This window comes from Pseudomyrmex gracilis, unplaced genomic scaffold (genome assembly GCF_002006095.1).
Source record: "Pseudomyrmex gracilis isolate BER0280 unplaced genomic scaffold, ASM200609v1 scaffold_34, whole genome shotgun sequence".
Classification (NCBI taxonomy): domain Eukaryota; kingdom Metazoa; phylum Arthropoda; class Insecta; order Hymenoptera; family Formicidae; genus Pseudomyrmex; species Pseudomyrmex gracilis.
This window is the reverse complement of record NW_018020618.1, coordinates 728,291-750,488: the sequence shown is the minus strand read 5'-3', so window position 1 is coordinate 750,488 and position 22,198 is coordinate 728,291. Positions and strand designations below refer to the sequence as shown.

Here is a 22,198-nt window from a genome sequence, read left to right as displayed (position 1 = left end):
TTCTGACTTTCACGATATTGATCTTAGCCGCGATCTCCTCGGAAAGTTCAAAGAAAAATTTATGGCATTGCAAGCTCCTTCCCTTCTTTGAATATTTATGAGATTTTACATTTGTTCCGCATATTCAATAAGCGTAAATGATTTATAGAAACTCGAAACAATTTAAGGAAGTATAGTTGTAGATTGAATTCATTTATTCACTGTACAAGCGCACATTTATAATTAATCGAGCACAAATGACTTGAAAACGTAATCGTGGACTTGCAAGTAATTTCGTGTGAAGATTGATAAAATATAAAATTTTATAATAGAGAATAATAAAACTGGCGCAAGATTTTTTCCGTCAACTTGTCAGTCGACTGAAATTTTAGACAACATTGTTTAGATACAATGTTGATGCATTTTGAGAGGTGCGGCAAACCATCGAAGAACTTTCTTCGATCGCCGATAACGCCACGGTCTCTGGATCTCATTGATATCATTTGCAGATCTCGCTTTGCCCAGAGTAACATTGAATGACTTTTTCAAAACGGATGACGTAATGTACGGATTTATCTAAAATTACAAAAATTATAAATAGTAATCGCTTAATCATATACTTAAATTGATGGTACATTACCGATTCTACGTTACGACGTATTCGAATATAATGCCACATTTTTTGCCGAGTAACATATTACACGCAATATCATAGTGTAATTAAGTCACATATTTTTTTACATATCCGCAACTTGTAAACCTGCTGTACGCACGGATATGCTGAAAATACGGCGGGGAGAATAATGCAGGATGCTAGCGTACATCTCATAGCGTCTAGCTGCACCTCTCATATATCACCATCTGAAGCATCCGGTATTACTCTCATACGCTGTAAGCACGCAATATCCTGCCATGTTACAACTAAGTAAATATTATCGAATACTCCCACGAGTAGCAAGATTAAAGACTAAAGCCGATCGAACGCAATCATTCGTTCGTCATTAAGTAACTTCTAGGATGCACGAGCCGTGTATTAAAATCTACAAGATTTATTATAATAATAAGATTTCGATAAAACGTACAGATATGTATTGCAAGATGAAAAAAAACAAGATTACTTAATTAATATGTATACGCGCCTGACGCAAAAAAACATCTTACGTGGTAATGCGCCGGGCTTGGTCCTTTGATATCCTCTTTCCTCTCACGAGGAGCACTGCATATCACGCCGCTCTTCACATTCTTTGATATGTCTCCCCTGAGATCGTAATGCGACGGTCCTGCGCACACGCGGCAATAATGAAAAAGCTTTCCACCCTCGTATGATTTTTCTCAGTTATCCGTGCTTCGCTTCATACCTGCAAATCGATCTGTACATAGTACATGGAAATCGACGTCTTTTGATATCATCGTAGACCGACTGGCACGTGAGCCGAAGGGTGGAGCTAATCGTCGGCAAAGGAAATCGCATCTATCACGATTAGCCTTGAAGGCTGATAAAGCTTCGTAAGCACCTGGATCCGGTATATCGTCCTATCGAAAATAAACAATTCTTTATTTGCACAAATGAATACTGATATACATTGCTTTCGATCTTACAGCATTATTTCCAGAAACAAAATTTTTTTTCATTGTTTTTTCACGAGATTTTCACGGAGCTTTCTTTTATTAGAAAATGACTGAATGTTTCTATCCTGAGAGTTAATCCTATCTGACGAGATTACGGAATCGTGAAATTTTTGGGAAATACAGCTCTTTTTCTCTCGCGCGCGCTTTTATAATTTAATCATTTAGGATAGACGCCGGCACACAAATCTAAATGCCGATGTTTCCGGCCATCCGCAATTCGCGCTACAGAGACAGAGACACCAGGGCAAGGGATTGGCTCGAATTTCCGGCTCAGCGAGCCGGAAGTGATTTCTCTGGGCAACATCGGCCACGCGCCTCTGCGTGGAAATGACCTGCACAGCTCAGCAAAACGTCATTTCCGGCGTGTACTGTCACCGGCTCTTCCCTACGTTATGCAAATACACAGCGCCTCTTTAAATTGGGATTCCACTGTTTTTCCCCGTTAGAAAAGATATTCACCGAAAGGAGAAAGAACACCGCACTGATGTCGCTCGCAATTATCGCCAAGTGATTCGATCATTCCGACAAGAAACTGTCGCGGTTAGTCAATAACCGCATTAGATTACCGATGCAGGTGTGCATCATTTGCAGATTTCGCTCACGGTTTCACACCGTTTCGACAGTTTAAGTGAGAGGCCAGCTAATCGAAACTACACGAACTCATCGAGTACAGCGGAATCAGCAGCAAGTCGTTCGGCACTGACGATTCTATCCTGGGCTATCTACTGGCTGCGGCATCGAATCTCGTCCCGACGCTCTCGATTAACGGCCAGATTGGATCCTGGCCTCGAATCGCCTCGGGTACAGATGCATCGGCTCGATCCGCCGCCATTAATTTCGTCTCTGGCTCTCCTGATTACCTTGCGCTTCCAGGATTACTCGGGTTCACGGTGATCTTCCGAGCAAGCCGAAAGAATCTTCGGACGCTCGGTCTGACCACAAACTTATTGTGACTACTAGCTCGAGTTTCTCACCGTCTTGTAACACAACAGGGGTAATTTCTATTTCTCTCTCTGTTTATCACAGTGAATGCCGCAACACTTTAATTAATTTGTCACGACGCATTAAAATGCACGATCAAATGAAATAAAATTCTATCGCTTCTGTGTAATTATAACGTCTCTCTCTCTCTCTTATTTAAAACAATTATTTTTTTAAATTCTATCTTTCTTATAGTAATTGGTATCTACTAAACTAATTAATTAAGCGATTTAGAACATCTCTAGACAAATTGAACTAATTATATACCTGCAACACTTACTTTACAAATTTTTGGAAATCTATCTACTCTTGATTTAAAGACTGCGTGATGCACCGCAGATTTTTCTTCATCCATTACACTGTATTTATCAGTCAACGTTGATTTATCATCGTCGTTTATCGATGTCGGTGTTTTATGAACATCGAGATAAGTAATCGGTTTTCTCTTCCTACCTTTGTAACGTTTTACAGACTCGAAGGCTATATTTCCTACGTCAGTGTGATAATCCGCAGGTCCTACATCGTAAAACTATAGTTTTATTGCGGATATAATATAAATATATTGTTAATATTAAAGCTACTTAATTGGAATTTTTGAAAAAGCAGAGTCTAATAATTATCCAAACGACATTACCTGGTGTTGTCATAACCTCGAGTTTCTGGAAACGAGTATCGAAAGAACCGAAAGGTGCATTGAGAATCGAACCGAAACAAAATAGTCGATTTACGATTTCATATGTTCCAGGTCCAGGCGTTTCTGATTGAAAACCGTGCTCGAATCTCTTAAATATGAAAAAGCAATTATACGCGCATAGAAAAATGCAATATCAAAAGATTGAAATCACATTTTACAGACAAACTCACTTGTGTGGTTTGATTAAACGGTGGCGGTGCCACCATATACGGATTACACTTGCATCGAATACGTTGGTACCTATCGAACACGCTTCTCGGTGGGCCGTAACAATTGGGAGCTGGAAAATTCTTCGCGAGAAAAAAAACAGATTTTCATAAGGCGATTCGTACTTAAACAAAGACAGTTTTCCAGTTTTTGCGAGGAAACTAGTGACGCGAAAGTTACAAAGCATGTTCTTAAAATTACTTGGCGCAATTTTTGCTGGCACAAAGCTTCCAAGAAACGCGGCTGCTTAGCGGCGCCTCTTTTCGTCTCTCTGGTTTTCTCGGCGCGGATTTGAGCAAGGCTTTTCTTTGTTTCATGTTCGTAGTCCCCGGGACCCGGAGTCACGGAAGTCCGTTCGTCATCTCTACCCTTCATTCTGCTCCAAAAGTTTCCTTTGTACTTCAGAGTGGTAAAGTTTGTCTCCTGCAGTATGAATAATCGTTTCGCGAGATCTTTCACAAACAGAAGGCATAGAATTTTTACCCCTCGGGGAATATCGTAAAAATCGGTCGGTTCAAGCTTGATGACCGGATTTTTCACAAGTATGCCATGTTCATTGTAGTCGTATCCGTAGACATCGCGTTTCGAAGGAACGGCCGGGCCCGACGTTATTGTCGATCGCGGAGGACGAATCAGCCATAGCTATATGGATGTGACAAATAGTTACAACAAATACCTGACTTTTATATTAATTTAAAATTTGAAATATTTAATTGTGCACTACATTACAAAAAATTAATATTGCATATAACACTGTGCTGTGTTCGCATATATATTTGCAATAAACTGTAACGAAGAAAAAAATGCAGCAGCAAAATAGTTTACTTTGCCTGCAGGACCTCGCCAAGTGCCCGAATGAGATCTTATTTTCCGTGGTGTTTCTTTAAATAGATCGTCCGGCAAGGTGTATTCTGCCGGACTTGGTCCTTCGTGCACCTTTTCTTTAAATCTAACGTCAGTGTAATCGTGGCTAACGCCGCTCTATAAATTATTGCGTTTCTACAAAACGTTATGTATTTACGTACACGCTACCAAGCGCGTGCAGAAGAATTGCAAATAAATGAGATATAAATAGAGAAAATGCACGTATACTGGTATATGTTTTCGTGGCGCCTCTATATTGTAAGAGCCGGGACCTGGAAACTTATGCACATCTTTTGGTATGCCGACTGTCTGCCTGCTAGTTCCGTTCAAAAATGGATAAGCGTTGTCTGTGGAACATGGTCGTGTAAAAGTGTGCAGTATACGCGAGTCAATGCAAATTTCACGAGAAAATTCACGAATGTTGTGCATTACGAGAGTTTTACCCGGATCTCGAGGTGGCTTTGACAGTTCCGATATATCATAAGATCCCGGACCCACATAAGCGGAAGTTGACGTTCTTGATTTCACAAATCTCTCAGTTCTGTCAAACGCCATGCTTGGACCTTCGAATGCACGATTGAGAAAATAAAGTTTCAAGTATAAATTTGACTTATAGCTGACGTATAACCTATAAGTGTGTAAAAGAGAATACAAATGTTACGCAGCAAGTGTATTGTAAAAAAAAAACAAAAAAAAACAAATAATCAATATTCTTTGTACAATATTTTTTAAAAGTAAGAAAAGTAAACTACATACCCTACCCTAGGTAATTAATCACAGAAAGAAAAAAAAGAATAAATTACACAGATAATAAACCATGTTAAAAATATATATGCTTTAATAAAGTATAGTTTTCTTAGTTTTTATACTCTCTAGAATGTCAATCCGAGTACCTCCAACGATTCGAAACAATTGTTATTCTCAAACTGTTATTTTTGTTATTTTTTTAAATTCTTTCAATATTTTTACTAATATATTTTAATATATTAACGACATACGTCAGTAAGAAAACTTATTTCACACCAATTATCTGTTTTAGGCGCACATTCAAGTAATTCGGGAAGTTCGATAATTGCAAGGAGGCGGAAGGAGAAAGAGGAAAATCATTCTGGATGCCACGCGTAATTTGAACTACTAGCACAACACAGGCGCGCGCTACGCGCACGCTATTGTTGTTTTTATTTAACGTGTTGTCAGTAAACACAACCTGTCACCGCGATGACAGATAGTATATACGTCTTATAAACTATATAATACACATATGAGAAATGTCAGAAATAACGTATGAAAATCGAACTCAAAAAATAGTGAGAGAGAGAAGTGGAAAAACAACACGTAACTAAAGTCACGTGACATGGAAAAGGGTAAAAAAGAGAATATTATATATATTATATGTAATATTCTATATCTATACATAATACACACACATACGCATATATGTATATATATATATATATATATATATATACCGTAATCACGTGACCGAAGTCAGTAACACCGCCGCGGTCGCGCGGCCGAGGTCAGTAACTCCACCGCAGTCACGCGACTGAAGTCATTGACCCCGCCGCGGTCGCGCGACCGCGGTCAGTGACCCCGCCCCCCACCAAGGCCGCGCGCCCGCGGTCAGTGACCCCCGCCCCCCACCAAGGCCGCGCGGCCGAGGTCAGTGCCCCGCCAAGGCCGCGCGGCCGAGGTCAGTGACCCCGCCAAGGCCGCGCGGCCGAGGTCAGTGACATTACTGTAGTATGTATATAATACATATAATACAATATGAAGTTATAATATTTTAAATATATAATAAATTATATGTATAATATGTATTATTTAATGTTATATATAATATAAATTACAGTCACGTTATTTTCACGTGTTGTTTTCCTACTCTTTCCTGTCACGAGACTTTAGTTACGGTTTTAATTTTCTTTACATATACAACGAACTGTCTCAAAATCGCTTTTCATTATTTACTCTCTCGATCTTATCGATTCGACTTGACTCGATGAACCAACCAACCAATCGGCAACGCGGAAAAGAGGCAACAATCAAGATCGATAGAATCGATTCTGATTATTTGCACACGCCTTTTCTGGTAGGAAGCAATTGTTTCGCGTTCCTTTGTCTGATTTGGACAATATTCGTACGTGCATCGGAAACGTCAAAACTAGCGACAGGCGATCGTCTTGATGTAGATATTAATTGACCCCGTCATTGGAATTAACGCGCCGATATTCGTAATTGATGTCCGCTGTTTCGCGTTGCTCCACATCGACGTACATGCATAATTATCCCAATATTATACGCTCATCTCTGTCCGCTATTTCGCGGCATTCGATCATCTGAGTGGTACCGTGAGTGCTACTCGGTAACCGAAGCATCGAGAGAGAGAAAGACAGAGTGAGAGAGAGAGAAGTGATCATATAGAAGCATTCGAGTAATCGATTTAAAGGATTACAAACGCATTAGCATGATGCCTCTCGTCTGTGATGTTTACATAACGGTCAGTATTACTGTACTTGCGACCTTCGTTAACAAATAGTATTAACGAATAGCAAAAAATAGTGTATTATCTTAAAAAAAAAAATGTACACATTTTCTTCAAAATACATGCTTATTAATTAAAGATAAAGAATCCATCAGCCGCGCATCGCCGTCAACAACATGCGAAATAAAATCTCGATGATAACGACTCAAAAAACGTACCGAATCACGAACTAGCGCGACGGCCACCGACAGACTGAGCTACATTCTTAACAACGTTACTACTCCGAAAAACATTTCCCCACCGACGTCTCAACATATCATGCGTAAACATTGCAAGAACGCCTATGTTGCTTTATACAACTCCAAAAACGGGAAATAAGGTTTTAGTTTATCCCGTTTAGTTTATCCGTGTCCGACATAACATTAATTGAATAATCTTGTATTTTGATATGAATCATTTCGAACACGGATCTTATAAATATAAAATGATTTTTCCGAAATTTTTATTGATTTTCTTTAAGGTTACAACAATATTTCTTTACATTCCTTTTCCATATCTTCTCATATCTAATTTTAAAGCTGGGAGTCGATTCTGTATCACGCAGTATAGTGAAAATTACAAAAGTGAGTGAATTTACTAAAATATCTATGATCTTGTTGATCATCAACAAGTAAATTTGTTCACTTTTGTAATTTTTACTACATTGTATGGACATAGGGGGTCGATTCTGTATCATGTAATGTAGTGAAAATGACAAAAGTAAGCAATTTTATTAGTTGTTTACCAATAAGATTATAGATATTTTAGTAAATTCGCTCACTTTTGTAATTATCACTACACTGCGTGATACAGAATCGACCTCCAGAATCGACCCGTTGATTCGAAGGCTCGATTCAGTTTGCTTTTTCAATTGATATAAACTCGACTTGAAAGAGACCGGTTTGGAAAATTCGACAGTGTGGATTCAAACTCGGGATTTCCCGCTCGCAACCATCGCACTCAGACCGTGAGACCATTGAACCGGTGTCTCCCATATTTATTATACTTATTATAGATTATTAAATATTATGATCAAATTTTATAATTGGATATGTAATAACAAATCGTTTGATCTTTCGTAAAATAAACGGTTTTTTAATGAAACCTACTGCGTAATAATTTTAGGCAATTTCCGAAAAAAATATTTAAAAATTAATATTTTACGACAAACATTAAAGTAAAAGAGTATATATATATATATATTAGATAATTTATATAAATAGAACATTTAATCTTTACATAGCAAACAAAATCTAATAATATATCATAAGTTGTGTGTCTAAATAAATTTTTTTTAATTTGTTTTTATTTTTATATCTTTTTTAGCTAAAAATAAAATATATCTTATAATACTTGTGAAATATATATTTATGAGCAATCGATATATCTTAAGTTGTAATAAACATGTTTGTTGATTGCTTCACTGTCAGAGGTCGTTACTAGTATTGCTCAGCCGGCATTTTGGTTAGGTCGATAATTCGAATGATTCGAGATGTTTCCATGTTTCGGTGGAAACGTGGTACAACAATCAGCAAGAAAGAAGTTTTGACGATTGATTTGTTGCGACTGATCGTAAAAAAGGACAAATTGTTATATTTTTGTGCGACGTAATTGTAATAAACAATGACGGAAGAGGAACAATATGATGGAATGTTGTTGGCTTTAGCGCAACAACATGAAGGCGGTGTACAAGACGTGAGTTTCTTTTCGATTGAGGTTAAGACGGCATGAGATATTTCACTGCTTTTTATACAAAATATACACAAAATTTTCTTTTTTTTTTCTAGTTATTAGATACTATCTTCAGTTTTCTATCGAGAAAAACAGACTTTTATACTGGCGGTGGCGAAGGAGCAGCTGAAAAAGTAAATTTTGTTTCTTGGAAAACTATGAGATTACATATTGGTATTCTAGAGCTTAAAACTCAACTAAATTGTTGTTTTTTTTTTTTATGTAGCTTGTGATGAGCAAGTTTAAAAAACATCAAGCTAATGCTTTAGCTAAAGCTGCTTCTGAGAAAGCAGAAAGAGCAGAGCAGGAGAGACGACGCAAGGAAAGACTTGAAAAGAAAAGAAAGGAGGAAGAAGAAAAAGCGGCAGAAGATCAAGAAATAGATAATGATTCTAGAATAGTTGAGTTAACAGATGAACAGGCTGTTAAATTACAAAAAGAAATAGATAACAAGGTATGCACATTGCAGACTGATGTTTCATTCTTTTTAGACTCAGTAGGTGAGATATGATAATTCTAATTGTTTTGACTTTTTTTAATTTTGATTTTATAGAAAATGGCACAAGAAAGTGCTGTTCCAGGACCTAGTGGGAATCATAAGAGCGAAGCGAAAGATAAATCTAGTGTTGAAGAAGAAGATGCTCAAGATGAAGAGGACGAAAAAGAAAAAAATAAATTGAAACCCAACAGCGGCAATGGGGCTGATATGCCAAATTATAGATGGACCCAAACTCTGGGAGAAGTAGAGGTAAGTGTTCTTTTAATCACACACACAATTTTTATCATCAGCTTTTTTTCTGGTTACATATAAACCAGAAAGTGTTCGGCTTACATGGGCTATTCGGCACACATTGCTCTCAGTGAATTTTATGTTTGCTGGGCTTATACTTTTTGATAAAGTAGACTCCAAATAAAAAAATTAAGTGGCAAGATTCGAATCAGATATCGGTTAACTCTAATGTCAACCTATTGAGCTATTTTTTGTTTTGTTATACATTAGTATGGAAATTTTATCAATTGCACATGAGGGGTGTAATTACAAAATCAGTAATTTCTATGTTTTAAAAGTTTTGAGTTATCATGTTCTACATGTAGTTTAATATCTAATCTACACTGTGATAGTATATGTTTCTAAAGCAGAATCTTATTTAAATTAATATTTAAAAATAAATAGTCATTGCACAACCAGTAAACTTTACTTGGTGCCAAAGTAGTTTTATAAAACAAATTTAATAAGAAAAAAAATATTTACTATTTTTAAATATTTTTTAATAACTTTATATAAATCTCTCACTGTTTTGCTACTTTTTGTATCTAAAAACAATTTAGATTTACATATTTTGATGACAATATTGGTATCAAAACAAATGATAAAGTTGGGTTAAAATATCATTTAGCGATATTATTTTTCTGTGATATCAATATCATATCGATGTGGTACCAAAAGGTAGGGTGAAATAAAACAACTTTGTGATATATTTGACAGTTTCTTGTTGAATCGACGATTAATTAATACGCAAATAATATCACAGACGCGAAAAGCGATCGACGCGACCGCCCCTCATTACTTTTCCATTTATGTTTAATCCTGGAGTAATATCTCAAGACAGAAATCCAGGTTTGATTAAGACAACTTGTTAGTAAGAGTTAAATTACGGATCCTAAATAGGCATTTTACTATTTCGGTTTCTCTTCTCGTCGATTGCTTCAGAATGTTCGTCGGTGTTTCGTTAAAATGAGATTCGAAATTTCGTTTGGACGACAAGAAATACTCCAGAGATTACTTTAAATTGTTTCTCTTTCGCGTTAGCTCTCGAAACGTAATTTACAGTGAACGGTAAATCGGTCGAGAACCAAGAACGAGAAACGTCGTTACGGTAAAAACACATTTCATTTGGAGCAATCGCGAACTCCGCATCATGTATCACTGTCGTCCGTAAACCCCTTACCACATATATCTTCTTCTCATGCGAGAACAATATACAGTGTGCAGAAGGACGGTGGTCATAACCACGTCTAGAACGGTGAAGAAATGTTTTTTTTTCTTTTAGAGAAAGTTGCTGTGCGCACTCTTCTACATGACAAGCGCTACGTAGTAAGGGGAGGGGTTAATTAACATAAAACATTACAATATTCCGTCGAATCGTGCCTCGCAGTACGATTCGATGAATTCCAGTTAGTTCCAGCATAAATATACGCAAGGCTATTTTTCTCCCAACGCGAGGATCTCGTTAATCCCTTAACACAGTACGTCGCACTCATTACACAAATGTAATTACTGATTTTTACGTACCACACTTCTGTCGCGGTGCAATACAGAGCAATATATATATGTATATATTTATAATATACTTAAAATAATGCTAACCGCGTCGCCGGAAACGTCTGCCTAACTGGCGCGGTTTGAACAGCTCTAATAACGCAAATGTACATATACATATAAATACGAGTGTAACTCGGATCGTTAATGTATCGTGACTGAATCTATCATGCGCGTCCTCTCCTCTTTTCTCTTTCTCTTGTTTCTGTGGAAACGATTTTCCCGATTCCGTCGAGATCTTCTCTCGTTTCTTCTTCGCTATCCGTTTCTGTCACGATGATCGTCATTCACGGTCACTTGTCATCGCCGCCACTGCCACCGCCGTCGCCGTCGCCGTTGCCGCCTCTTCAGCCTCCCGTCACCCTCGGCCTAGTTGTACTTGTCGCGAGCCCTCACTGCAATCAGAGGTAAACACCGGTGAGAAGGTTTGTGGATGGTGAATCCGCGAAGATCGCGCGCGCGCGGTGTTGAAACACTGGTAGATGTGGCAATAGAAGTTTACACGGCCGTTGGTGCAGCAGATACTCACTTTCCATGTAAAGGATCCCGGCCAGCAGACCAACCATGAATAGAAAGCTCATGGTGCATACGAGCACAGTGAGCTGATTCCGCGCGCACCAAGACTTCCTATAGACTTTGACCGGTCTGCCGAGACCGTTGACGACCGTGAAGTGGGTGCTGCTTGCCACCGAAGCGGTGTCCATCTGTTTTGGTGTCGTCACCGTGGGCGGGTGTATGGCCGCGAGATTTGCCAAATTCGCTGCGGTGAGCAACAACGTTCCCGAGGCCGCGCTCTATAAACACAAAAGATTTATAATCTCAGATTATTATTATTTCGTAGAAGTGTAATTATGAGAGAATAGAGCGATTCTCTCATATCTCGCGCTTTTGAAGACGCAAGCTAGTGCAGAAATTCAAGTATTATCATTTTTATACCACGGGACTGATTAAAATTTCAAATTTTATATCCTCAGTGTGTGTTGTAATTGAAATTATTTGCAAGATTTATCGGCAACGTATCTATCGAATGCGATAGATCTAAACAAGATAAAATGGTTTTGCGCAAAAAATTTGCATCGGAATTGTAATTATGAGGTTTAGTAATAATAATTAGATGTTTATATTGAATATTTAAAAGCGCGGTTTAATTTTAATTTAAAATTGCAAGCTATTTTGTTTTTTTTTTTTAAATTTTCATGCAAAGAAGACGAAATTTACGTGTGTACTGGCGGTGGATCCTTGAGACGACGTCGACCCTCTCGAGGGGGAGTTCGGATGCAAGTGATGAGCCCAGCTTCCATTTTCGCTGTCTCTCTCGCTACGTCCGACCAAGGACGGCCTTGGGATATGCCAGGAAAGCGGGTTGGCGGCTACCGCCGTTGTCGTCACCACCGCCGTCGTCTCGATCTGAAACCAACGTAAATTGACGTGAAGCTTCGATTGCATAAGCGATAATGCTATGCCGATTGCACTTCTACTCTCTCGCCCGCATGTCCTCCACCTGCGGCCGCGTGTCGTTTATCTGTCGTCAGAAAACTTCACATACAGCTACGCCATATTATCGTACATTTAAACGCATTAAACGCTGGGAAGAATTTTTTCTTTAACAAAATTGCGTATGTATCAGTGTGATCCTTTTATTGCACCGATGATTAATTTACATACTTTTGTCCAATCGACATACATATCGCGAAATCGGATTCGGGATTGACGTTTTGCGAAGGCACGTTCGACCTGATTATATTTGCATTTCCCGCGTACAGACGCACCTGCATTTCCCATTTATTATTCAGAACATTTTAAAGATAACTTGTTACTGCAACCTTGTCACGTTTCATCTTGGCTTTGAGAAATTATCGCAATAGTGCTTTCTATCTCAACATGGGTTACTTAACACTTGTATGTGTTCATATCAGTTCTACTGTTTACTGTACCAACGGGTACAAAGTAAAAGAACTTTCCAATGTAAACATTACTTATGTTTTCCCGCATTTTTTTCTCCTGATTGAGAATTGCGCGCGAAAAAAAAAAACATAAATGCTTTCTGCGTGAACAATGTCGATCGCGCTCATTCGAAATCCATCGTCTTCTTTTTTTTTTTTATTTTTTATTACACGCGATTTAAAACGCGCGGCGTTAAAGCACAAAACGGCGTATATCGCGCGAAAACATTTTTCTGCTCCCACTCTTTCTTCCCGCGAGAAGAAGATTGACGAGAATTTCGGCGTCTCCCGGGGGCGTGGAACACCTCGACATTCCGGTTTGATCGTTGCACAACGCTCGTTGTGCTCTCGAATTCCGCGCGCCGCGCCACTTCGCGCGTTAAGTTCGCCGCCGTTGTTTTTACATCTCGTATCTTCATGAGAGACACGACCGGCGTCGTCATTGTCGCCTTTTCACGCTTCCTTCGCACGCCTGGCGAACTCTCCGACCACGTAGCGTAGCAGATCGATTTCCGCGATTTCGCGCAGAGCAAGGACAACGCGACTCTACCCCGCGTTGCATACGTATGTTGATTACGCGAGTTAATTGGCAATTTTCTCACGTAAGTCAAGTGCATTTTGTATCGGTGTGGCCTACCTTCGCGACCGGGCGCCGCCCAAGGACTGTGTCCGCCGCAAGACTGGACGAGTTTGCGCGTTCTTTTTCGTCTCCAGTGTCGGTTTTTTCAAGCGCACACTCGTGCTCGTCCCAACCGGTCGCGGCGACTCTAATGGAACCACCGTGCGGTTTCATACTTGCTGTTTTGCATAACGTTCGCGAAGCGAATAAAGAAGATTTAATCAAACCGGGTTCAAGTCAGTCATGTGCGCTAAGTCATGTGTACGCACGCGAGAAACCAACGCACTCGATACTCTCGTAAATTTTTATTTACGGCGTCAATTATGGTCTCTCTGGCAAAAGAGGTGTCTTATTTTTAGAAATGATATACATTAAGAACCCGCGAGTTCAAAAAAGGGATATTAAGTTTTTTTAACGACTTATAGCGATGATTTTTTTTTTTTTTTGGATATCCGTCTAATGAATTTGCTTCGGGTAGCTTATAATTATATTGGCTTTATTATACGTAATTATACGTATTATTTCAATTTACTTTAAAAGTCATTGCTCGCTGAAACGATCGTACGAAAATTGGCATATATTACGGAGCGGTGTAATACGGTTTTACCATACAATTGATTCACTGCTTCCTGTTTATTGTATCCTTGTAGTGTACAACATACGTCGGTATGATAATAATAACAACTTTATTGAGCACAGCTGTGAGAGTGAATACAAACAATGATAATATAAACAACAAGTTTATATATTTATTATGTTTAATTATTTTTGAATCAAGATTTCACATACTTTTCCATCGGATAAAAGAGTGCGGTAGAAAAACGATTCCGTTATAAAACCATTTATGTTCAAAGATGTAGACTCGATTTTGACACATCTCGCCAAGCATTGTACAACTGTTCGTGACGTGAAAAAGAGAATTATTCGCGAAAAACGTCGAACGCAGCAAAGAATTTCGTAACGAAATCATCGGTGCCAAAGTCACGACACGGTGACAGGTATATTTCTTTGCAAGTCGATATCTTGAAAAATCCTGCGCCGCGCGAGAGAGCAGAAAAGGTGGGAGGGACCGCGAATAGCCGGATAAGGGACGAGAAAGATATACCGATGGAGAGAACGGCGAAGCTTACGCGCGGTGAGGAGTCGTTAGGAATTTTTGTGGAACTCAATACACTGGTTATCCTCGAAGCGCCGCACCTGTGCCGGGCCCACGTAACGCGATACCCTGAAACGGATTTTGAACTCGTATGTGTCTGGAGAGCCGTGTTTCCGAGAGGTGTTAGAATTCAATTTTTTCCTTCGCAGGAAGTTGCGAGCGGTAGCAACACTTTACTCGATACTTTACAGGACTTTAATATCGAAATAAATCAAGATATAATATCTCGAGTGTCGTTCTCAATTCGCTCGAGACACCCATTTAACATGCGTGTATCATAAAGAAAATTCTTTAATTAAAGAGAACAAGTCAAAAAATATAAATCCTCTCTCATGTCTTATCACGTTAAATGCGATAAAGATATATCAGAATTACATTTTAATCGGTATTAACATACGAAAGGCAGAAGTAGCGACGTTTATGCGTCTCTTCTTATTCGCGGTCGACGGGAAGAGTAATATCGCGCGAGCAAAGAAACTTGGAATGTCCTTGGAATGTGTCGGTATGATTAAGGCGCGATATTAAGTTTGATATCGGTGCGCATGTTGGATATTATGAAAATGCACACCCCGGCTCACGCGATATCCCCATTAATTTCGAGTTTTTTTTTTCTTTCTTTTTTTTTTCTTTTAAAGCAACGCTATTCCTCATCTCTACCGTATTCCGCGTATAATTACACGCTGTCGTCGTGCGGCTCCTTATCTTTCTAAGAATGCAATGAGAATATCTTTGCCGCACGAGGCAAAGTTTTTTTTTCATTAATACACAGCAAGAACACATAATTATCTATTGAGGCGTTATCTCAGTATTCGGAGCAAGGCTGTATTCGTTTTAGAAAAACTTTTATAGGTATGTACTTCATCGAGACGCTGCATTCAACGGAACACGTGGTTACACGGGATAAATGTCAAACGCCGGTTAAAATAACTCGCGCGGTATTAAATGGTTAATAATGCGGCGTTTAACGTTCGCAATGCCGCATATGGCACCGCTGTAATCATCGTTATTGTCCAATGTAAACGTCCTCATTAAAAGACAGCACGCGCTCGATGTACTCGAGTCGTTAACGGAAGATTTCTTTGTCGTCAACATCTTGCGATCGCAAAACGGTAATGTTCGTAATGAACGTCGCGCGCTTTTTCCGTTCCGCGCCTCATGAATCTATTTATTCGCATTGACATTACGTTGCTAAGTGTGTGTGTGTATATGTTCGTTATCTCTAAACGCTTGTTAAATAAATACCGCGCAACGTCGTAAATCCGCGGAATTTCCTCCGAGAGTCCCTTCTCCTCTTCCTGTATTATGTAAGGGTAGAAAACCGGTAACGTACACCGGTGGAATTTAATATTGCCACGGGGCACGCGAGTAGATTGACTCATTAATTGACGACGCGATTACGAACGAAAATTACGTTCGATATATCGAAGGCGCGCGCGTCTATGTCAGTCTGAGCACTTGAGGACACGTTATCGATGACCCCCGCGATAGTCCATTTCGCACATAAGCAGCGAACTCGCGTCACCTCGCCGGATGCGTGAGCGCTAATGAGCGTAAAAAGATATATGTTACAAGGTAGCGATAACAGACTCCCAGCGACCTTGTGCATCTTGTGAGACGGATTATTTTACACTTGCCTCATCGCGAACTGCTTAGATCTATCGAACCGACGGACGAACAGAATTCGTCCGAGGAACAAACATCTGAGATTATTTACATTATGTATTTGACGCGTATATTGTATCTTATAATTGGTTACTTTTACTTACATAAAAGTATGTAAACATAAATATACATAAAAATACATAAAACGCGAAGAAGAAAAAATAAATCACAAAATCCGTCTTCGTGAGGAACGCATTAATGGAGTATTGGAGATAAATCTTATTTCTTACGGTACTTATATTGAGACGTAGCAGTTAATAAGGCTCAAATTTTTTCACAAACTTTTGTATATTTAGTGTTTTATTATTTTTTGCGCGCCGTTTCGCTCGTAACATTTATCAAATATACAATCACTTTTTTTATATACATACAATCGTTCCCACGATTGAAATAATCTAGTGTTGAAAGAGTTGGGACGCTTAGCGTATTTAGCTGGAAGGAATCGATTCTTTGTATGGATAATTGAAATTTCAATATACGTACGAAGATATAGTAGACTTGAGTATTAATGTGAGTATCTAGAAGCACATTCTGCATTGTGCACGATATAACGAACGTACAGGTCTTACATCATAATATGTCAAAGCATGTACAGCGTGTACTTTACAGCGGTTGGTATGAATATAAATTGCCTTTCGGATTTAAGTTTACCGAACAATTAAACATTTTTTCACGCGACAAGCAATTAAGATTGCAATATTGTTACATACACGTGCGTGTATGCTCTGTCAAGTGTGAGTGAAAGGTTATCAGCGCGAACAGTTTCGTTCTTTTGCAGTCTGCACCACTTTTTTTCCAAGCATATTATTCAAGGATATATGTTTATAATAGCGAGTAAGATACTATGTGGTTTATCATAAATCTACCGTGCCACTCTCCGCGTTCGTTGAGTTTATAATGTAACGCCTTCATTAGAACTGTCGTCAGCTATAGTAATGAAGACATCAGTGGTCTAGATCTGTTTTATGCGAATGCAATTAATCTCGGTCTTAATTGTAACTCACTCGCGTGTGATCACAATTGTCCAAACTTTTCCGAAAGCGATCTGAACCATCGTGTTCTCACGATTAAAGGTTCGTCACTTCACACTTGAAACAATGTCACGCACGGCGTTGTAAAACTTACACGAGAAATTAGAAGAAATTTAATGACTTTGCAAATTCCAAGACACAGACATTTGAAATAAAGTTTTACATATATTCCGGTGGCTCTTCACAAGAGACTCGTTAGTACCTATCCTTTGCGTAATTTATCGTGTATTTTGCAACATCGCTGCGTCGCATCGCGAGAATCGCGGTGGGGATTTACGATCGTTATTAAAGTAAACTTATAACTTTCTTTTGTGGTTTATTCTGCGATTCGTCGCGATGCATCGGTCGGAGAACCCAAGTGTTCGGAACGCTATCGTTCGTTTTGAGTCCTTGAACGTTCGACTCGGCTTTATATCGTACGCGCGCACGCGCGGATTAAAGGCGCACGAGCGCGTTACGTGCGCGATTATGAAACGGATTTACAATTACGAGGAAAGCTTTTGCAGCTATATTCCGAGTCGGCAATTATCCCGGACCGATCGTCGCGTTTCGCGCCTAAGAAACGCATCGCGCTGAGAACGCGAGATGAATTGAATTGAGAATTTCCCTCGAGAGAGAGAGAAAAAAAAAATCACTTTCATCTTCTTTTACCAGCGAGAAAATTTGTGTACAATGAGATGCAATGAGATACAGAGACACAGAGCCGAGGATGAGAATCTGGCGAGCGATAAACTCGTGTGGTTTTTGGACTGAAAACAAAGTCCTATTTTCGTCGACGCGGTTGTTGTCGCGTTATCAGATGAAATCACGCACGCGTTGCAAAATTTAATTATGTAATTGTAAGCGGAATATCACTTGGATTCCGCAACGCTCTATTTCTCGCGCGCGCTTTCAGAATTCACCGCGAATTTTGAGAAATGGCCGCTAAGTGGAGCAACATGTACTACTTATCGCTTTTTATTTCTTAAATTGCAATCGTCTAATTGAAAAATATAATATGCACCGATTTCGCGCATTATAAGTTTCAGCCTTGAACATTGTGCAAGCGCCGTTGTTGCTTGTCGTGCGCATCGAAAGGTGTAATTTATTAATTGTTTCACGCCTATTATCAATTTTCATGAAGCGCCGCAGAGTCAAGATCGCGCACAAGGACGTGTACCGAAAAAATAAACGCAAAAAACATATGACGTAGAGCAATTTTATCCGTTCGCGTCCTTACCGTCTTCCTATTTCCGCGTCTCATATCTCGGATAGTCGAGACCCCAGGGTCGATCTGATCGCCAATTAGTAGATACAAGATCGATATACGTGAAAAAAAGGCTGTTGTCGCGCCGAAGTCGTGCAACGAGAAAAGGTTGAGCGATGATTCTAAATGAGAAGTATGCGCCGAGTCCTTATTGGTGTAATTATTCGTTCGCATTACGAACGCCACTGCGCTAATTAAAGTCGATGCGACAGTTTATCTACTCGAAATTTGACACTTGAGGCCGCGCCGTTTGATTTATTATCGACAGTCGAACGATTATCTAATTATCCTCTCGAACGGCTGTGTAGAAATCTCGCGCGCGTCGTTACACACGAGAATGATGAGAAAACAGGCAGCTGTTTTTCTCTAAAGGCTCGAGACGCGGTTAAATGTCTAAGATAGAAGCGATTGTTATGAAAAGATGAAAGTCGTCGTCGCGTTACACACAAACACACGTGCCTCTCGAGAGTTCACGTTCGACAAATGTGTGAAGATATAGGAAGAAAACCATTTCCTAAAGCAAACGCGTATTTGCACGTCGACCGCGCGCAAACTCGTACGACATATGGGTTCCAAGAGTTTTCACCGGTTCACTCTTCCTGCCATAATTCATTTTCTCGAAGCGTACGTCCATCGTAGCAATTTTGTGACGACGCGACGACGACGTAAGAATTACACGACTTCCTGTAATGATTCGACAACCATCTAGACTGCGTTTCCTTACGTTACGTGTGAGACATTCACGCAAAACAAATCAATCGGATAAATAAAAACATCCGCATCCTGTCTAGTAAAAGGTATGTTTTGTTTTTGTTAAATATTTCTTTACATTTATTTCTATACGATAGATACGCGTAATCTGTGTAAAGCATCAAAACATTCGTATTTCCAGTTTATTATCTGTGAAATACTTGGAAAGTATTACTGTGTTACCCTGCAGGTATTTTATAATTCAATTAATATTGACACTTAGCGTAGACTAAATACTTATCGCGCATTTTTTTACTCTCGCGCTGACACACAAACAATCGTTTATCTTCGTTAACATCGTTTATAGGCTTTCAGCACGGCCTGTGGCGATTTGTCAAACGTAAGTGGCAGCACACGACGATAGAAGTTAATTTCGATATCTCGCTGTGGAGATTCCGATGCTTATAATATACTCAACACAGCATCCTCGACACCTTTACAGGTGTCCTCCGGATAATTTCACGAATTTTGCAATTTGTTTTTTGATACCTATCTGGCCTTGATGCAAACGAGTGGGCGGGGAAAAGAGCAGCTAATCGATTACCGGGCGCCGCCGGTTCTTTCCTCTCGCGCGTTTGAGTGTCGCCGGCGTGCAAATACTTTCGTGTGTGTGCCGACCGTGACGCTTACAAATCTCAACAACTTTCTTTTCCCGTGTGTAGTCTAAGATTCGACCGATGACACAAGATGTATGTGTCTCGAAATGGGTGATACTCACAATTCTTAGTTTACGCTTTCGATCACTTTCTTTCCCAAGGGCAATCTCACGAAATTTCGTTGTTTCAACCGAGATGATTGATGATTAATTTCGATAAAATTAACAAAGTCTATTGATTGTGTAATTTGTATACATGGAACGAATGTTTGTCGGTAAAGAGACCATTACTTGCTCGATTTCTTACTCACTACAGTGTCACATAGTCAGAAATACCAATATAAACAATTTTAAAACGAGTTATATATCAGCGCGAGAACTGCCATCAATAAATTCGACGTTCTTACAACCGCTTTCTTCTTTTTCGCACGTGCGATTTAACAAGTGGTCACGGTTGATGGAGAATGTCGCAAGTGAACCGCATACCCCATTAAATACAATCTTCCGTGCTACGCGCGAAAAAAACTTGTTTGTTAAAATTATACAGAGATTCTGTTTGTATTTTTTTCTTTTTTTAATTTTTTTTTAACGAGACAACAGAATACATCGAACAAAATACGCGAATATGTAAATAAAAAATCATTGAAATAATCGCATTAATCGTCACGTGGGCGTCGTTGCTGCGAAATGATCCGACACTCTAACAGATCTAGAACCGGCTGATAGTGGACCTTCTCTAAGTTGTCGCGAATTTCGGCATCAAATCAGATTTACATATAACGTATATATAAAATGGGAGGTCCTCGACAGAATGGCGCTCCGCCGAAAATTACGAAATCGCCCCTGACAGTTACGGTTCTAACTCGCGTGCCAGAAAAAGCTGTGAGGCCACGTTCACTGTTTTCCTCCCTTCGCCTCTCATTTCGGTCTAATAGCCGACATTGCTAAATTCGGCCGCCAATCGTTTTTTCGAAGTCGATCGACAGTGTCACAATTCATCAGATTCCTCGTGTAAGAATATTGTACAGGAATATCGTAATCTCTCGGTCTCTCGGTGGAGGTCAGCTGTTGTAAAAATTTAGGATGCGCAATCGGCCGCTTATCGAAAAAGACATTTTGGAAAGTCCTCTTGTACATGTGCTTGATGTCGAAATATTTCGCGATTCTACTCTTGAGATTCGCGAGGATCAAAGATCGATGGGATATCTTGCGAACAAAGACGCTAACCGAGAAGCAAACGCGAGTTGCCAAATACGCATCGTGCGTGCATTTAACGCGATGAGACAGTCCGCGGCTCTTGAACGCAAACTTGCTCTTTTCTCACATATATTTATTACAATTTTTGACGTATAGGTTCGCGTATCGGGAATATTCTGAAGATGTAATGATTCAGATGTATATCTTCGCGTTGTCGAGAAGAAAGTTCGGTACATATTGTTTCACGATCGCGCAATCTAACAAAATATTTTCTTAAGAAATTTGCGGTTATATAATTGCGGTATAAACGCGTCGTAATGTAACGTTTAGCGTTTCGATGTGATAACATCACTTAGTCAATCATTTTTGGGGGTCTTTTTGTTGAATATGCGCCTGTATATCTTCATGTGAGTGCTCCATCGACTATCGAAATCAGTTCCCGAAATCGTGTCGAGTGACAGCCTGCATGCAACTTGACCGGGACCGTAAGTTATAAATAAAAGCTTTTAAAAGCCTTTGATACAGAGTTGTTTGTAAGTTTATGTAAGTTATGTAAGTTATTACATAAGTGTGATACACAAATGTACACATGGGTCTCAGATAAAAGCAGATGGGAGAACGACCGGGTCGAGAGTTCTTACGGATTTAATCGTAATCCATATCCATTTACGTTATACATTAAAATCAAACTTAACAAATTTGTGGAACTCAAACAGAAGTGACTTCTTGTGTATAATTATCGCTTACTCTACTTAGGTTTTTATCATATATGTGTAAAAGAAGACTAACTCCGATAAGTGTTTATCGCCGAAAACCGGTTATCCTTTATATACACAAGTGTGTGTATGTGTGAGAGGATTTAAAGGTCTAAAATGACTTATAAATTATGAAAAAATATTTTGCATTACGGGAACATAATAAGAATTTCATTTAAAAAAAATGTCAATATTAATATTTAATTTGCTCGTCACAGGTGATTTGTATCTTGTAATGTGTTTGCGTATTGAGCAAGATAACTTGCAAAAAATTAATTTACAAACTTACGCATGTTATTAGCGTACGTATAATTTTGG

At 39.2% G+C, this 22,198-nt stretch overlaps 3 protein-coding genes across 5 annotated transcripts in view; 1 reads left to right on the top strand and 2 right to left on the bottom strand.

Moving 5' to 3' along the window:
- Nucleotides 1-274: 274 nt before the first annotated feature.
- On the bottom strand, nt 275-4,977 carry LOC109852737 (sperm-tail PG-rich repeat-containing protein 2-like). Of its 2 annotated transcripts, XM_020424176.1 has the most exons (11): nt 4,798-4,977; nt 4,583-4,701; nt 4,316-4,471; nt 3,974-4,132; nt 3,692-3,913; nt 3,454-3,573; nt 3,224-3,371; nt 2,870-3,105; nt 1,338-1,512; nt 1,141-1,259; nt 275-555 (listed from the first exon to the last, which is right to left on the bottom strand). In XM_020424176.1, the coding sequence occupies exons 1-11, from the start codon at nt 4,907-4,909 to the stop codon at nt 382-384; spliced, it is 1,740 nt and encodes a 579-aa protein (XP_020279765.1). In that variant the 5' UTR covers nt 4,910-4,977; the 3' UTR covers nt 275-381. The 2 variants fall into 2 exon arrangements, with proteins under 2 accessions (XP_020279765.1, XP_020279764.1); XM_020424175.1 differs by having other exon boundaries at nt 3,692-4,132.
- Nucleotides 4,978-8,352: 3,375 nt separating this feature from the next.
- Nucleotides 8,353-22,198, top strand: part of LOC109852717 (nuclear migration protein nudC) — a 78,821-nt gene continuing 64,975 nt past the window's right edge. Inside the window, exons 1-4 of the mRNA XM_020424147.1 lie at nt 8,353-8,570; nt 8,663-8,740; nt 8,833-9,060; nt 9,160-9,354. Coding sequence (XP_020279736.1) covers nt 8,499-8,570; nt 8,663-8,740; nt 8,833-9,060; nt 9,160-9,354 — 573 coding nt within the window. The 5' untranslated portion in view covers nt 8,353-8,498. The remainder of the gene's footprint in view (nt 8,571-8,662; nt 8,741-8,832; nt 9,061-9,159; nt 9,355-22,198) is intronic.
- LOC109852719 overlaps nt 9,901-22,198 on the bottom strand; it is a 53,814-nt gene continuing 41,516 nt past the window's right edge. For both annotated transcript variants that reach the window (XM_020424149.1, XM_020424148.1), the window contains exons 2-4: nt 12,145-12,333; nt 11,456-11,720; nt 9,901-11,321 (exon numbers count right to left, since the gene is read on the bottom strand). In XM_020424149.1, the coding sequence (XP_020279738.1) occupies nt 11,296-11,321; nt 11,456-11,720; nt 12,145-12,333 (480 nt within the window). In that variant the 3' untranslated portion in view covers nt 9,901-11,295. The remainder of the gene's footprint in view (nt 11,322-11,455; nt 11,721-12,144; nt 12,334-22,198) is intronic.

Excerpts from the sequence above, each read along its gene's own strand:
- LOC109852737 (XM_020424175.1), bottom strand. The coding sequence starts at position 4,909 with ATGGCGTTTGACAGAACTGAGAGATTTGTGAAATCAAGAACGTCAACT. Across the intron at positions 4,472-4,582 it reads CGCCACGAAAACATATACCA|AGCGGCGTTAGCCACGATTA; the intron begins GTATACGTGCAT and ends AATAATTTATAG. Across the intron at positions 4,133-4,315 it reads GGCGAGGTCCTGCAGGCAAA|CTATGGCTGATTCGTCCTCC; the intron begins GTAAACTATTTT and ends ACATCCATATAG.